This window comes from Perissodus microlepis, chromosome 3 (genome assembly GCF_051167445.1).
Source record: "Perissodus microlepis isolate ML-2025 ecotype Zambia chromosome 3, ASM5116744v1, whole genome shotgun sequence".
NCBI lineage: Eukaryota > Metazoa > Chordata > Actinopteri > Cichliformes > Cichlidae > Perissodus > Perissodus microlepis.
Genome location: NC_140463.1, coordinates 11,373,107 through 11,389,536, shown reverse-complemented (window position 1 = coordinate 11,389,536; position 16,430 = coordinate 11,373,107). Strand labels below are relative to the sequence as shown.

The 16,430-nt window shown below is 40.3% G+C and overlaps 1 protein-coding gene across 2 annotated transcripts; it reads left to right on the top strand.

Moving 5' to 3' along the window:
• The first annotated feature begins 2,121 nt into the window (after positions 1-2,121).
• LOC146389895 (butyrophilin subfamily 2 member A1-like) lies at positions 2,122-6,729 on the top strand. Of its 2 annotated transcripts, XM_084914088.1 has the most exons (3): positions 2,122-3,239; positions 4,522-4,866; positions 4,998-6,729. In XM_084914088.1, exons 1-3 carry the CDS (start codon positions 3,176-3,178, stop codon positions 5,090-5,092), a joined length of 504 nt encoding a protein of 167 aa, XP_084770214.1. In that variant the 5' UTR covers positions 2,122-3,175; the 3' UTR covers positions 5,093-6,729. The 2 variants fall into 2 exon arrangements, 1 of the variants encoding a protein (XP_084770214.1); XR_014798535.1 differs by lacking the exon at positions 4,998-6,729 and having other exon boundaries at positions 2,122-2,432; positions 4,522-4,631.
• The last annotated feature ends 9,701 nt before the right edge of the window (positions 6,730-16,430 follow it).

Genomic DNA, 16,430 nt, shown 5'->3' with positions numbered 1-16,430 from the left:
GAAAATATCGGATTAGTGCTGTTCAAACTGTCATACCATGATCGGATATGGGTCGCATAGGGTCAAAAGTCATATTTGATGCGCTTCTGCCTGCAGTGTGAACGTAGCCTTAGGTATAGAGAGCTCAGACCTTGAAATGACTCTCTTTATATTTAAACCTCCAGAAAAAATATTCAAAACACAAACACTGAAACTGAAAATAAACTACAATAATACAAACAGAATCAGTGTGTTTGGTGTTTTTAATTGAGCTTCCTTCTGATTGGAATAATTAGCTTTATTTCCTTTTATTTCATTTCCTCTCTGTCTCCTTTACTATCCTTTAACCAAATTCACAACAGATGAAAACAACCCTTTTGTGGAGGTTTATTTTATTTAGACTGCCCATTCAAAACAGTCCTTTCATGGAAGTGCAAACTGCTGAACTGTTCTGAAATGTAAATGTGAAACAGGATGCAGTTCTCTGCCAACTTAAAAAGCCCATATTTTATGAACTACAGAACATAGAAAACATTTCAAATGTTTAAGATGAGAAAAGCTTAAACTTAACAGTCATAAAATGTCTCGAAAAGTTGGGAAGTGGAAAACAAAAGGCTAGAAAAGTAGGTGGTACTAAAAAGAAAGGGCTGGAGGAAATTTCACAATAATCAGGTTCACTGGCAACATATCAGTGATGTAACTGGGAATGAAAACACATTTACACTTCTTTATTTCCTCCCATTTCTAGTGATTTGATTTGTTACAGTTTCAGTGTTATCATTCTGTTGCTTTTATTATGTTTCTGCAGCATTTTAACCTTAATTCTGTCTCACCTCATTCAAAGCTTAAATTGAACTGAAGCTGCTCCTTATACGGAAGTATGAGTAAGTCAGAGCAGAGAATTATATGTAACATGTGGTGAAAGGGATGCTAACCAGTCCCAACATGTTAGTGTCCGTTGAAACGGTACGAAGCGGTGACATTGAGCTTGCAGGGACAGGCTCAGGGCGGGGCTGGAACTCAGCCAGATTGATTGACTGTGTGTTTCCCACAGTGACAAGAGCCAAGCAGGAAAAGAGTGCGACAGCCATCCAGGAGTGTCTGTGTCCTGGGCTGAGAGGCTAAAAATCGCAGTGTGTGTGCATGTGTTGCCACAAATAAAAGAGCTGTTGCTTGGCCTTGATGCTGGTGTGCGTGTGTGTTTGGGGGCAGTGTCAAACATGTCACTTCATGTCAGGAGACTCTGAATCATCCAGAAACCTGGCAGCTAAGCAACTGTTCAAGTCATGCAAAGATGTGTGTGTCTGTGTGCCATACGTCTCTCTAAAGTTTTCCACCACACACACAAAAATTTACAAAAATAAGATATCAAAATGATTGTGCTAGTTCTGTGAATATTTTTTTTTAAAAGTTCCACAAATACAACATTTAGCCTAGCCTGAAATAAAAATGACTGCAGTGCAGTCTTTTGTGTGTTTTTGTGTGTTTAATCAACTCAGTCCCTCGGGTGAAATCCCAGGATCCTCTGACCGTTATGTGTCAATCTAACGTCTTGCTTGTGCATGTTTGTGCTTGTAAGTATTCATTTGCAGTCATGTTCAAAAGAACCACAACCTTTTACATTTATTAGGTTTCATGTGTCAGGAGAAAAATCAAGAAGTCTCAAAATGAGGTTAATCCAAAAAAATATACAAAGATGAGTTTTAATAGAGGTTATAGTTTTTTGGCTATGAAGTAACACTCCGATCTAAAAAAGCCTTAATCATAATGTGTTATTTACAGCAGCAGAGACCACGGCCCACTCCTGTGATCACTGTTTGAAATCTGCTTTAAGCCCACTGGACGTAGTGGAGCAGTAGCAGTAGAAACAGGTTCATGCTTTGACTACCGAGTGTCTCAGAGCTTCAATAATTAAAAAAAGAGCATTAATAATGTTTGCAGTCAGCAGCTGCTGCACTCTGTCAGGTCTTTGTTTTCACTTCTTTTATTTGGGATCAAATGAAAATCTTTCTTTGAAACATTTGTCAACCTTGTGGGCTCAGAGCCAAACAGGTGGAACAACCATGAAAACTGGTTTCTATTGTGATGTCACACAGCTTCATGTCATTAAAACAGGTTGACAGGGAAGTACAGGTGCATTTGTGGGTGTAAGGTAATGTGGTAAAGACCACTTTACCAGTAGATTTGAAACTTGTGTTTTATTTTTTAATTTTGAATTTATGAACTTTTTACCTTTTTATTGATTGTTTTGCTTGACTGGAACAAAATATGAGTTTTCTCTTAATACCTAAAAAAGCAGACAGGTGTATACTGACCGTACACTGTTTTTTCTTTGTGGATATTTTTTTCCATCCTGATGAGCAGAAGAGTGCTTGATCGTTTCAGAGACGCCCGCAGAACAACAGTGACATCTTTCAGCCTTTAGAACAATCACCAGGCTGAAAATGTTTTTGGTAAGGGTTATGCATGCCTTTTCACATGTAAACTGGACCCCTGCAATGCACTGCATACTACAGTCATTAGCCAAATGCCAGATTACTGACTGGGACAAAAAAGAGAGATCACAGCAGCCTTGCACTGTCTCACTGTGCATTACAGAATCCAGGATAAAGTGACACTGTTTGTGTTTAAAGCATTAAATGGTATTGATCTGCATACATGGTAGATATGTTGAACTAGGTTTGAACCTTCAGTTAGATGGGTGAGTTTGGTTATGTTTGTGTTGTTCTGTGGACATCATTTAAGAACAGAACCTGTGAAACACTCAGACCTGCTTTATACGTCACCTCCTTTCTTATTGCCCATGTAATTATTTTTTACCCTACAGTCCAGCCTCTAAAACAATGAATAAAGTCCTACAAGTCATTCATTTAATAGATTTTAAACAGAAAAGATTCTTTTAAACAGAAAAGATTCTGTTTAAAATCTGTTTAAAATACTTACGTCCCGGAAGCAACTCGTAAATATGCAACTCCTCCTCAGCATCTCAACAAATCACAGCACATCACAAATCACTGTTTTTCCTAGGATGTCTGTCTGCTCTCTTAGTCAGTGAGTTTTATTAAAACTTGCATTTAAACTTTAAAATTAAAATAATCTCATTGGGTTTTAACTTGGGTTATCTGTAACTTATGAAAATACCAAAATACTCGGACGTTTAAAACAAGTGAAGGAAAGTTCAGCAGAGAACGCGGAAATGGCTGCTGCAACACTTTGCACCACGTTGTTGTTTTCCACCATCTTCATGGCTGCACTCGCAGGTAATTCTGTACATATTTAGATTGCTATTGATCTTTGAGTTATTTTCTCCCTTCTCCGTTTCCTCTATTATCTTCCATATGTAGAGCTACCGCGATCGCTACCTATGATAAAAGTTTCATGATTATGGTAACTTCTTTGGATCCAAGCTTGTTTGGATTGTTGTTGTTATTCATTCTTTGGGAATTCTGAGATTCTAATGTTTAGGTTTTGAGAGCCTGAATTCTGTTACTTAAATTCTCATTTATTGGTTCTTGTTTGCTTTGCATTTTTCTCCGTTTTTCATGTTCGGTCTGTCTTTGTCTCGTCACGTGTCAGCTGATAAGAAATGACAGTTACATTCTAAAGCAATCATCATGTAACAATTTATAATGTATTTAATATTTGTTAATGATTAAAAATGTTGTTTTGTGATTATGATTTGATCACTTTAGCATTGATTTTATATTATATAACCACTTTGCTTATTCTTGTATATTACATCTGGGAAACATGACATCTGTAACACAGCATTTCATATTGTTTCTTTTAAACAATACTGAACACAATTGCCTGTGTGTGTGCGTGTGTGTGGTCCACTTTTGTAGAGTTCAGTGGTCTTTTTTGGGGTTCTCTCCACTCTGATTGGCTGCTGTAGAAGTGAACAATCATAATCTGAAACCTTTAACCGTTCTGTTCTGGCGAGTTTTGACTCTTTTTGGAGGTGCTCAAGCACCACTTAAAATAACTATACAAATAGTAGCACTACAAATGCCTTTTAGTATTATTTTCTGTCATTATCAGAGACACTATTAGACACTACAGTTGGTCACCCAATTTAATGACTTGCTTTTGAAGGCAACACGGTAATGGACCCAGTTGAAATGCGGCTTAAGGAAATGTGAAGAATTGACAACCTTTGCAATCATAAAGTGTAATTACTAATTTGAATCACTAATTTGATTACTTCCAGCGCCCCCCATGTGCGGCAGCCTGTTACAGCAGCTCTTTTAAAGAGACTGTATCCATGAAATTGTACTGGTGGTGGTCAGAGGGCCCGGTGGCGCCAGTGTCCGGCAGCCTCGCCTCTGTCAGTGCGCCCCAGGGCAGCTGTGGCTACAATGTAGCTTGCCATTGCCAGTGTGTGAGTGTGTGTGAATGGGTGAATGACTGAATGTAGTGTAAAGCGCTTTGGGGTCCTTAGGGACTGAGTAAAGCGCTATACAAATGCAGGCCAGGCCATTTTTCTAAGAGTCTGAACCTAGAATCACTCCTGCCTCTCTGCTCTTTGTTTTCTCTTCTCAGACCAGAAGATTATCACAGCTGAGTCTGGACAGGACGTCACTCTGCCATGTCGAGCTGCAAACAATAACAAACCCATCATAGTGGTGAAGTGGAGCAGACGTGACCTGAATGGACATTATGTCTTGATGTATCGGGATCAGCAATTTGTCCCAGATGAGCAGCATCCATCTTTTAAGAACCGGGTGGATCTGCAGGACAGACAGATGAAGGACGGAGATGTGTCTTTGATTCTGAAGAATGTGACGACTGCTGATAACGGAACATATGAGTGCCATGTCGTCCAGGGAGTCAAACAACCTTTGAAGCTCATCAGCAGCATCTACCTGAGAGTTGTTGTTCCTCCAGGTGAGTGAGTAGAGTTGAGTGTGTGTGTGATCAGAGGTGAAGCTGCTTCCTGGTGGTTGATGTTTGTTTGTAAAGATGTTGTTGATGAGACTTTGTAGAGCTGACACTTCACACCTGTTTCTCACCTGCAGGTCAGACAGGAGGACACCCAGGGGATGGACCTGTTGGACTGATAGTTGTTCTGAGTGTTTCTGCTGTGCTTCTTGTTGCTGTTGTTGATTTTTGATCTACATAAAACATAAAAAGACACAGAGTCATGTCTCACACAGGCCTGCTGTTGATCAGCAGCTGTTTGAAACATCAGACTGATCTAGTGATGTTTTCTGTGTTATTGGAGAAATAGAAACAAAGAAACAATAGGCAAAAATGCATGATGCTAAACATCAATCAAACATGTTCACAATTAACATTACAACTGTAAAATAAGAATAACCAGAGACAAACAGCAGCAACATATTTACTTCACCATTCATTCCCCTACCAGGCGTAACCTAAGTCTTGGCTAATATCCTGTAATCATTATTGGGCTACTCAAAAAAGTAATATACTACACATTAGTCATCATCTTTCCTTGATTTCATACCGAAGAAAGTCATTTGTCATCTGTTTTGCATTACTCTGCAAAATGACCTGGAACTCATTGTCTAAAAATGATAAGTTAAAAATATAAACCTGAGGATAAATTGAGGATAAGATGAAATCAGCTGAGTGTAGCACAAGTTCTCATGACAAAAATAACATGAATTTTTGTGTTCGCTTCAGTCTGTCCAACATGAGCGCAGATTAAAGACCCCTTGTAGTAACAACAAATAATGTAATTACTGAATTTAGTACGGTCACATGTTACATTACTGATTTACAGAAAAATGCACTGTGATTACTTTAATGCATTACTTTGGAACACCGAGCACTGGCTGAAACTGAGGGACATAAACCAAGAAGCTAAAACAAACATTTCAATCCATTGCAAATGACCACGGCAGATCTTAACAGTCTTGAAATCACTAACTATAACTAAAACACTAACACAAAAATCATAAAATCACATGTGAACACACTGAAATATCCAAAGACACATGTTAAATGAAGCACCTTTTGGACCCACCTTTAAAAGAACAAAACCCCTCAAAACAAATCAAACCCACTCCCACCAGAGTCAGACCATCACCTCCTGAAGTTTATACAGTATAGCAAAACCTGTTTGCCAAAAACACAGCAGAGAGCAGAAATCTGCACCAGTTACATCACATTTCTGTGATTATCATCAAACCTGTTCAGACTGTGTTAGTGTGCCTCCGTTCTCTCTGTGAACTACAGTGTTTGTTCGTCTTCAGTATTTTCATGGATCCGTTTTATATAATCTCAGTAATTTTGCTGCTGTGTACTGTATATAAAATGTAATACTAATTATCGGGCCAGCAAACATTTTTGTTTCAGCAGCTGTTTGTAAGATCAAACTTGTTGTGTGAGGTTTGGACGGCACAAACTGATCATCATGCAGAGATCCTTCCATGAACTAAACTCTGCAGTTTGTTATTTCATTTCAAGAGCTGTTCAGATATTATGTATCTTTTTTTAATCTTTTATATTGAATTTTTATTAATGACTGAGGCTTAATATTGCATCTGTTACTCTGTCAGTCTTTATTAATATGTTTTTATTTTAACATATTGCGTAATATGTCATTTCACTTGGTATCAAAACTATTATCACTTATATATTTGCTGTATTTAGACAGTTATAAAAACATTTAAAAGCTTATGTGTTGTGTTCATGTTGTGCGCTGTGTTGAGATCCTTTTTCTTAGCCTTTCTGCCCAACCAGCATGTATTCTGTTTTCATCCAGACAATAAACTGCATCACTAAAAGATAAAAAAGAGGTGTATTTTGTTTATCTAAAAAAAAAAAAACCCTCACTTTGCTGTTTTCCTATTATTTAAAAGATCATAACATAATAATGAAAAAACAGTACTGTAACAGGTAACCCTGTATGAACAATAAGCCTATAGTGGGTCTTTACAGGCTAAACATCTCAGAGAAATGAAGCCACCATTAGCACTGTGCACAAAGCAGGAGAGACTTTCCCTCAAATTCGGCATCTGGAACAATGAACTCATGGTACATCAAGTCATGTTGTTATTGATGGATGATGGACCACTGTGAGTTATTTGATGCATGAGTTGACATTGTGGATCGCGCATCTGACATTCAGTTGCGTCACATTAGCGTGTGTTCATCAGCAGAGTCCTGTAAGCAGTAAGCAGACACTACTTTTTACTCCTGACTGTGCTTAGTGAATTTGTTTTTCTACAGGTTATATTAGAAGTATCACAGCCTGATCAAACACCATAAACTCACAGTTCGTTCCATGACCTCTGTGAACACACATGAATATTCATCCAAAAATGAATAAAATACAGTCACTTTTGAACTGTCCTCCTCATTAGTTATGAATGCTCAGCAAGTTTCCTTTTTTAAACAGATCTTTCAAGCATCTTGTATCCATGCTAGTCTTTAAAGTACAACATCTCCCTCTAGTGGCCATATACACATGTTCAAAAGCTTTTAAGGCAAATTATAAGTCAAGTCAAATCGAGTAGGTTTATTGTCATTTCAGCCATGTGCTGTGGTACAGGGAGGCCAGACAACGTTACTCCATAACCATGGTGCTACATATGTCATTTAACAATCAACACAGCACTATATAAAGTGCAAAACTGTTTCACAGTCTGGCAGTGAGGGCCTGAATGCTCCGGTACCTCTTGCAATAAGGCAGCAGGGTGAAGAGTGTGCTTTGCAGATGCAGCAGGCACAATAGGTGTCTGTGATGAAGGGAAGAGATTCTCCAGTGATCTTTTCAGCTGTTCTCACTATCCGCTGTAGTGTATTGCGATCTGATACAGTGCAGTTACAGCTGCTCTTGTCAAGTCACTGAAGGCAGAAAAAAAGGATTTAACAAATCAAAACCAAACTCTGCAAAGCGACCAAGAGAACCTGACCTCAAAGCTCCCAAAGCAGCGAATTAACCTCCACAATGAACTAGTAGTTGAGATGGAACAACAAGACACTAAGAAAAAGAAAACTGTGGTGCTTCTAAGGAGCAGCTTTTACAGTAACCAGTCAGAAAACACCACAAAGCTCCATACTAACAATTTATGTTCAGAAAACATTCTCTCTCCCCCAACTGGTCACAACTGAATGCCATCCCTCTTTGAGCCTGGTTCTGAACGAGGTTTCTTCCTTTTAAAAGGCAGTTCTTCCTTTCCACTTCAACTGAGTGTTGTGAGATTGTTGTGGTTTCTGTTGTATTATTGTAGAGTTTTCAGCTCATCTTTTTATCACCAAAAATTGCTCAGTGAGGTTTAGTCAGTGAAACTGACTGAGAATCTCCTCTGTGTTGGCAGAGAATTTCAGGAGGTTGTCAAAGATGGTTCCCAGGTATTTGTACTCCTCAACTACCTCCACTGGCTTCCCGTGGATGGTGGTGGTGACTGAAGCAGCCAGATCCCTCTGCCTACTGGAGAAGGTCACCACCATCTCTTTAGTTTTGCTCACGTTCGGTTCAAGTTTGGAGCTGTCACACCACTCTACAAACTCCTGCAGAGCGGGCCCGTGGTGTTCTGAGGGGCCTGACAGCAGTGACAGGAGAACTGTGTCGTCAGCATATTTAACCAGGTGAAAGTTGGGCTGTGTGGATCTGCAGTCATCGGTGTAGAGGATGAAGAGCAGGGGGGAGAGCACACAGCCCTGGCGGGAGCCAGTAAAGGTGGAACGGAGACCGGAAAGAGAGTTGTTCACCCGAACTTTCTGAGTCCTGCTGGTCAAAAAGTCCAATATCCACAGGATCAGCTGATCATCCAGATGAAATCGGGAGGAAAGTTTAATGGCCAGGATATGAGGCTGCAGAGTGTTGAACGCTGATGAGAAATCAGCAAACAGAAGTCTGGCAGAGGAGTCAGGGAGCTCCAGATGTTTGTGGATGGAGTCCAAGATGAAGATTTTTGCATCATCGACACCTCTGCGTGCACGGTAAGCAAACTGGAGTGGGTCCATCAGGGGGGTCAGTTGCTCTTACGATGTGCTGTGTTATGATCTTCTCCATGGCCTTCATCACCAGGGAGGTGAAGAACACACTTCCTAGTTGCCCTGCACAGTGCCTCGGAACACGACTGCTGATGTTGTCAGGCCATGTTTTTATACTCCAGTTTAGCAGTTTTTATGGCCCTCTTAACCTCCCTGTTGACCTCCTTTTTATCCACTGCAGAGCCGATGAAGAAAATCCTCTTTTTTTATATTAAGGATTTCCTTGAGCTCCTTGGTGATCCAGGGTTTGTTGTTGGGGTAGATGGAGACTGTTTTTGAGGGGATAATGTTGTTAACACAGACGGAGATGTATGATGTCATTGTGTTGACTTGTTTGTCAGTGTCATCACAGGCAGAAAGAAGGCTGTCCCAGTCAGTGGCTTCGAAACATCCTTGTAGGGTGAGGAAATTTTCCTCTGTCCACTGCTTGATGTTGTTTTTGGTGACCTTTTTAATCCTCTTGATGACTGGGGTGTAAGCAGGGGCCAGCAGGATGGTGTAGTGGTCTGCTGAGCCGAGAGGGGGAGGGGGAGGGCTTTAAATGCATCTGGTACAGAGCCATAGCATTTGTCCAGAGTCTTCCCCTGACGTGTGCTGCATGAAACATACTGTTGGTATCCTTTAAGCGTCTTGTCAGGGGAACAGTGGTTGAAAGTGGTTGGAGTCCGGTGATAATTGCTCCAGTTTGAACAGAGTGTTGGTGATGTACCCTGTGGCTTTAGCTGCATCAGCTCTGGGGTGGATGTAAACCAGGATGATGAAAAGTTGTGGGAATTCTCTGGGGAGGTAGTAGGGGTGCAGCGAAACAGCGTTCGCGGTCTCTGTCCAGACGAAGACGTGGTGAAAAGCCATCAATGTGCAGAGCGCTGTCGTCGTTGCTGTTGTTTAACCACGATTCCGTGAATGCCAGAACGGAGGCAGTTCTGTACTCATGCAGGTGGCTGACGCAGGCTTGCAGCTCGTCCAGCTTGGAGCAGAGAGACCGCACATTAGCGAGAATAATGGACGGGAGCGCACCTTGTTTGTGGTCTAAGGAGCTTGGAAAGAATTGTTTGTGCGTCTGTGTGAGTGTGTGTGACAGTCATTAAGTTGTCGTCACATTGTGAATGTTGAAACCTGCAGAAACACAGACAGGTGAGTGTGTCACCTGTGACAGTGATCCAGCTGGATGGAGACTCTCCATGACCGCTGATGTCACACTTGTAGAGGCCTTCATCAGACCTGGAAACATGCTGGATGGTCATGTGACCTGTAGGCTGCTTCCTGATGAGGGAGCCATCTTTATAGAAAGCAGCTGGGAGGTTGGAGGGAGTGGTCTCTGTTTTACAGAGCAGAGTGACGTCATCTCCCTCCATCACAGGGAGGACAGGACTCTGCAGGATCACTGATCCACCTCAACACAGAGACAAACTACAGCATTTCATCCATTTACACACAGCTTCATCAACACTAACTCCACACACTCAGCTTACCAGTGACTGTCAGGTTAACCATGTTACTGATGGGACCCTCTCTGGACTCACACCAGTAAACTCCACTGTCCAATGGGAATGCAACAATGTCACAAGTGGAACCAGCTGGTTTCCCCCACCCATCTGTTCCACACAGAGTCCTCTGTTCTCTGCTTGTGTTTCTCCTCAGAGTCCATCCAGCAGAGCTGTCGTCCTCCTCACAGCTCAGAGACACCGAGTCATATGCTGCTGGGACTCACAGTCACATGAAAAACTGATGATCTGTTACACTTTCCATTGTGAAACATGAACACAATCAGGCAGGGCTCTAGAGTGCGATTTTTCAGTGGTGCGACTAAAAAAAAATATTTGGTTGCACCTGTGCGACCAACTGTTCGGGTAGCGAAAAAAAAAAAATCTGCAACCTTCCCTGTGGTCAACAACAGACACACATTTTGCCCCTATCGTGGACTAAACCAATCAGAGATAGTAAGGGGCGGGACCTCTCTGATTGGCCGTGGTCCAGTTGAAAGTGCAGGTGGAAGTGGGAGGTGAGTAGCTTGAATAAAGCGATATCAATTCATTAAATCCTGAATCGACTTTTAAATATAACTGTGTTTTGCCAGAAACGCCAGATTCTCAGATTAAAGCTCACAAAACCATTTCAACAACAACCAAACAGCAGATGAGAGCAGGTACACGGATTCCACACAAAGACGTAAACACGGAGCGGAACCGACGCATCAGAATCAGCTTTGTCTTTCTCGGCTTTCTCACCCGACGGCCCGTAGACGGACACGCTGTCGGAGCTTAGCGATCCTGATGCGTCCGGTCCGCGCTGTGATTACGTCTTTTTGCGCTGATTCTGAGCTGCAGGTTTTGTCTCTCTCCAACCAAAATTCACCGAGCCAGCAGCAAAAGAAGCAGCAAACTGCGCTTCACATTTGATCAATGTCGTCATGAATTTTGCTGTTTTGCTTCCACGACTATTAAAATCACACTTCATGCACAGCTAGCTCTCTCTCTATCTCTCTCTGTACTTCAAGAACAGTTTCCCGTCTCCAATCTCTGTTTTCTGTATTATTCATTCGCTTATTACCCACCAGTCTACCGTTGTTTACAGCGCTGTCAGCTGCTGTCTTTTTCTTTTTCTTTTCTTTTTTTCACTTAAATGACCTCGGACAAGAAAGCCTATTTTTTCTGTTGTTCAATACTGAAGAAATTTAAACTTTATATGCAGAACATTGTAGAATATTTTTAAGGTTATCTGCTATAAAAAGCCAGACCAGGAAAATCTCCTTCATGTTTTTCTGTGTTTTATTCTCAGTTACTTTCACACAAAGGCATCTGCTGTGATGTTCACAATTCTGATGAAGTCAGTACTGATAAATGATCAGAATTATAATATTTCTGACTGTCTGAGGCTAAGTTGAATCGAATCGGGACTTTGAAAACCGGAATCGAATGGATTATAGAAATCAGTGATGATACCCAGCCCTAGTGAGCAGCCTAGGCACGACAGAAGTGGATGTAGCTGTAATAGGAAAAGAACTATTGCTAACTTTTCTGTTAAGTTAAGGCCTGATCCTTCTGAAATTCATAGCCAGTGCTCTGACACGGTGTCATCAATCTTTGAATGCTGAAAAAGCACAGTGTATCCAGAAAAACACATTATATTATATAAATTATTATAAAATTTGTGTGCGCCTAACTTTTGTGCCGGTACGCCTAACTTTTTAAAGTTAGGCGTACCGGTACGCCCATGGCAAAAAGTTAGTCTAGAGCCCTGTCAGGTCATATCAGTGAGCATTTATCAGGTTTTAACTGTGACAGAAGAAGGTTACTGACCTTGGTTTGTTGTGCAGCTCAGCACTGAGATCAGAACTAAAGAGGAAAAAAAGAGGAAAGGTTGGTTTGAGTTTTCACAAACACATCAATTCTTCATCAATCAGTATATCAATCAAGTGATAAGTCATATTTTCTTCTGTACTGCTGTGTCCAATAAAGAGAAGAGATTCTGTGGTGTCAGTTTTGATTAAAATGTTCCTTTAAAGTCTAATTAATGCTTCATGTCAAAATGTGAAACTTGTCAAATGTCATGACTGCAGTCAGACATGAATCACATCCATAGACCTAAAAAACAGAACACTGATAGAAATTAACTCAACATGAAACACATTTATTTTCGAGATCAGACAAAGTCTTTAATTTAAAGTACTTTTATAACAATGTGTCAGAGATCAGTCATTGTAGTCTAACATCTACCTTTGTGGTACAGATTATTATTTAGATTTTTATGTTTTGTTAATGAATGCTGCTTATGTTGTATGTAGACATTTTAATTTTTCTGCTCCTGAGCAGAAACAAGCAGTCTTGATCTTCATCTGAGGATGGAGGAATTTTTTTATTATTGTTAAATAGGCAAGATTTTTCATTTTTGTTAATATAGTTCTACTTTTTCGAGCTGTAGACCTTTTGTATGCATTGAGTAAAAGACATCACAAGTAATAGTAAATGTATTTCCACAGTACAGTTGTTTTTAAAATCACTAAATTGCTAAATTCAGTTTTTCACAACAACTTTTTTGTGTAAGATGCTCAAACTTCCTCTTCACAGCTTAAATGTGTCCTCTTTGTGTTTCAAACTTGCTTTAAATTCTGTTTCACTTCTTGTTTATGTCATTTTCTTTCATCTGTCATCAATCAACAATCACAAAATCTGTCAAAACAAACTTTAGTTAACCTTCATTTACAGAAAATGAATCCCCGCCCTCTTGCTCTGTGCACTCCTGCTATTTCTTTTGGGCTTTCTTTCTTGTTTTTTTTTTTTTTTTTAAATCTTGAAACTACCTGTGCAAACACATTTTGATAACAAAACCAACATTTTAAAATCAAATGATCTCTAGCAGTCATGCACGAAAGGAGATGTGAATAACGTGTTCTTCAGGATGTATGGAAACGTGGATATTCTCAGCTCTGTTTTAGTCACTTTGTGTCAAATGAAACATGAAACAACATGTGCAGCTTTCTTCAGGACATTTTAAAGAAAATCTCTTGGTGACACTCTACGATTGGAGGGGGGACTCCCAGCAGCTGGAAACCACCAGAAAGCAGGAAGCAGCAATTCTAAGTGACCGTATCTAGAGGCTCCTCACTGAATCTGAGTGTGGTACTTTCATAGTTTACCCAAGTCCATGATTAACTGCAAAGTGGAAGTAGAGGAGCCACAGCAACAAAGACCACATAAAGTTTCACAGCAGGGTTGCCAAATGCTGACGCAAATGTGTGTGTGAAAGTTGCCAGGTGCTGTTAGAACAAGGAAACCAAGCCTTTCTTAACAATGGTACTGTTCTGCATCCAAGTACCACACTCAAATCTGATATATTGCAGTTTTTTTTTTAAATCAGAAATGGTCGAATACAAAATGTATCCTTACAGAGCAGAATTTCAATAATGTAGCTGACGCAGTGATAACAAAGTATCCATGCTTAAAGGAGCAAGGCTCAGTCACCAGCTATTAAGCATGGACAATCAGCCTGAAATACAAAATGGCAAACTAGACTAAGGAACATCGCCTGAAATTTTAGGTTAGGGGAGTATGGTTAAGAAGGGTTTTAATTTAGATAATAATGGTTGAAGCTTATTCGTTTATAGTACGTTTTGGAAATATGTATATGTTTGTTATGTGCTCTAATGTTATTGTATGTTTGTTTGTGTGGAGGGTAGTGATGTGCGGATCTATCCTGAAATATCGATTCCTCAGATACCAATCATTTATGTTCTAGAATCGATTCTCACATTAAAATATTGATAATTTAGTAATTTAGGGTAAATTTGTAGTTTATCATTAACAGGAACACAGTGGAAAGAAACTATAATATTCGGATTGTCTACATTCAATGGAACTACTTCCTCTTCCGCCTTTCATAATCATGTGCGAAATACGGCTGTATAAATGTCTCGCAGCCCCGTGCGCGCTCACAACAATAGCTGAGCGTAATTGTGCGGACGTATTTTACCTCCACAAACAGCTGAGACGTGGTTTGTGATACATGTGGCAAAAAAGTGAGGTGTTGTGGCCATACTTGCCAACCTTGAGACCTCAGAATTAGAGAGACATTCAAAAGGGCTGTTGGTGGTGGTGGGGGGGTTATAAATAAATTTTACAGTGTTTATTTATCGGATAAAATACGTTAAATGTCACCGTTATTACTGGCCGGCACAGAAACAGCGGGGGTGTCCAAATTAAGAGGCTGCTTCCACCTGAGGACCCGGCCTTCGCGGTCTAAAGAAAGCCGGGTAGTATGGCACAGGCTCCCTCGGTGGAGTGAAACTCAGCCGTCTGCTCCTTGCTATCTAAAATATAACCGGGCACTCGACCGTCTCACACTTCTGTTTAATTATTTTCTGTTTGACGTTTATTCAGCTGTGTGAAAACCCCGGAGGAACCCTCCCGTGGTTTGCGATACATGTGGCAAAAAAGTGAGGTGTTGTGGCCATACTTGCCAACCTTGAGACCTCAGAATTAGGGAGAAATTCAAAAGGGCTGTTGGGGGGTGATACGTTAAATGTCACCGATATAACTGGATTTGGTCGAACAGATGTGTGGCAGGAGTTTTAGGAGCTGCTACCGACAAACCAGCAAAAAAAAAAAGCCAAATGTGTCATCTGTGACACTTGTGAGGTTATCTCAAACACACTCCGTCAGTCTTGATGCCGTTGAACAACAAAATGTTTAAAAATGTTGCGAGTTTACCTGGTGATTGTCTCATGCGCGACGCGGTCGCGAAAACATTAAAAAAAAAAACAGGTACTGAATGTTACTCAGTGCAGCAGCCTTATGTAATTCACATGTACAAGTTAGAAAAATGACTACTGTGGTTAACATTAGCCTTTTTTGCTTACCTTGTTACATCCCTGCACTTATCCATTTGTGCTTGTGTTGCCCCAAATGGGTCAACAAAGGCAACCCGCATCTCTATTAGATAAATCATTAATTTATTAATGTAATAAATTAATTAATTAATGTAATTTATTCATTATAAATCATTTTGAAAAACAAATGGAAATCATGTCAAACCTAGTAATTCACTTCAAATTCTCATGGTTGTATAATGTCTGCCCCAGCTGCCACATCGGAATTTAGCAGATCTAGCTACAAAGTGAAGATCTTGGAATTAAATCATGAATTCTCTGCCAATCACACGACAGAGAGCAGAAATCTTCCAGGTGCCACTGGTTACAACACATTTCTCTGATTATCATCAAACCTGTTCACACTGTGTTAGCATAAACACTGTAGAAGACAGTCTGAGTGCAGATGATATAGTTTACATTATAGACAATCAATAATCTGTTTGTTAGTGTTCCATCGATTGATTAATACTGAATCAGCGTTTTTACATTATTATAAACCCAAAGGAAAAAAACTTTCATGTACGCTAGTCTGATCAATGGCGCTTGAACATTTTCATTCATAAACCAGACTCTTCAGACTGTATTTTAATAACAGATATTGTTTATCATTATTATTTGCCGGTGCTTAAACGGTGCTCGAACCGGTGCTTAAAGAATGGAGAACACAAACCTCTCATGTTCAGCTGTTTTTTAGTAAAAAGATTACAATGTTAGCCTTTTCTGCAGCTATAGGGCATTTATGGTATCACTCTTGGCTGGAAGCAGTGCTTAAACAATGGGAAAAACACAAACTTTGTCCAAAAACCTCTCATGTTTAACTGTTTTCAGCTTTTTCTTTGGTCATTTTAGCCTTTTTGGCCAGGGTGAAGGGAGTATCTGCCATCAAACAAGAAGACAGCCGCATGTAACTACGATGATGTTTGCTAGTTCACCTTACGTGCATTAATGTAATAACGTGGTTAGCCTACTCAACGTAAATTACACACGAACAACATTAAGCTACTCACGCAGAGAAGAACGGCTGCTGCTGCCATCATCATCCGTCATCATTTCTGCTACACTGGCAGGGCCAGGGGCCAGGACTGTACATCTACTGCGGGTGTGGTGCCTGTTA

Excerpts from the sequence above, each read along its gene's own strand:
- LOC146389895 (XM_084914088.1), top strand. The coding sequence starts at position 3,176 with ATGGCTGCTGCAACACTTTGCACCACGTTGTTGTTTTCCACCATCTTC. Across the intron at positions 3,240-4,521 it reads CTTCATGGCTGCACTCGCAG|ACCAGAAGATTATCACAGCT; the intron begins GTAATTCTGTAC and ends TTCTCTTCTCAG. Across the intron at positions 4,867-4,997 it reads GAGAGTTGTTGTTCCTCCAG|GTCAGACAGGAGGACACCCA; the intron begins GTGAGTGAGTAG and ends TCTCACCTGCAG.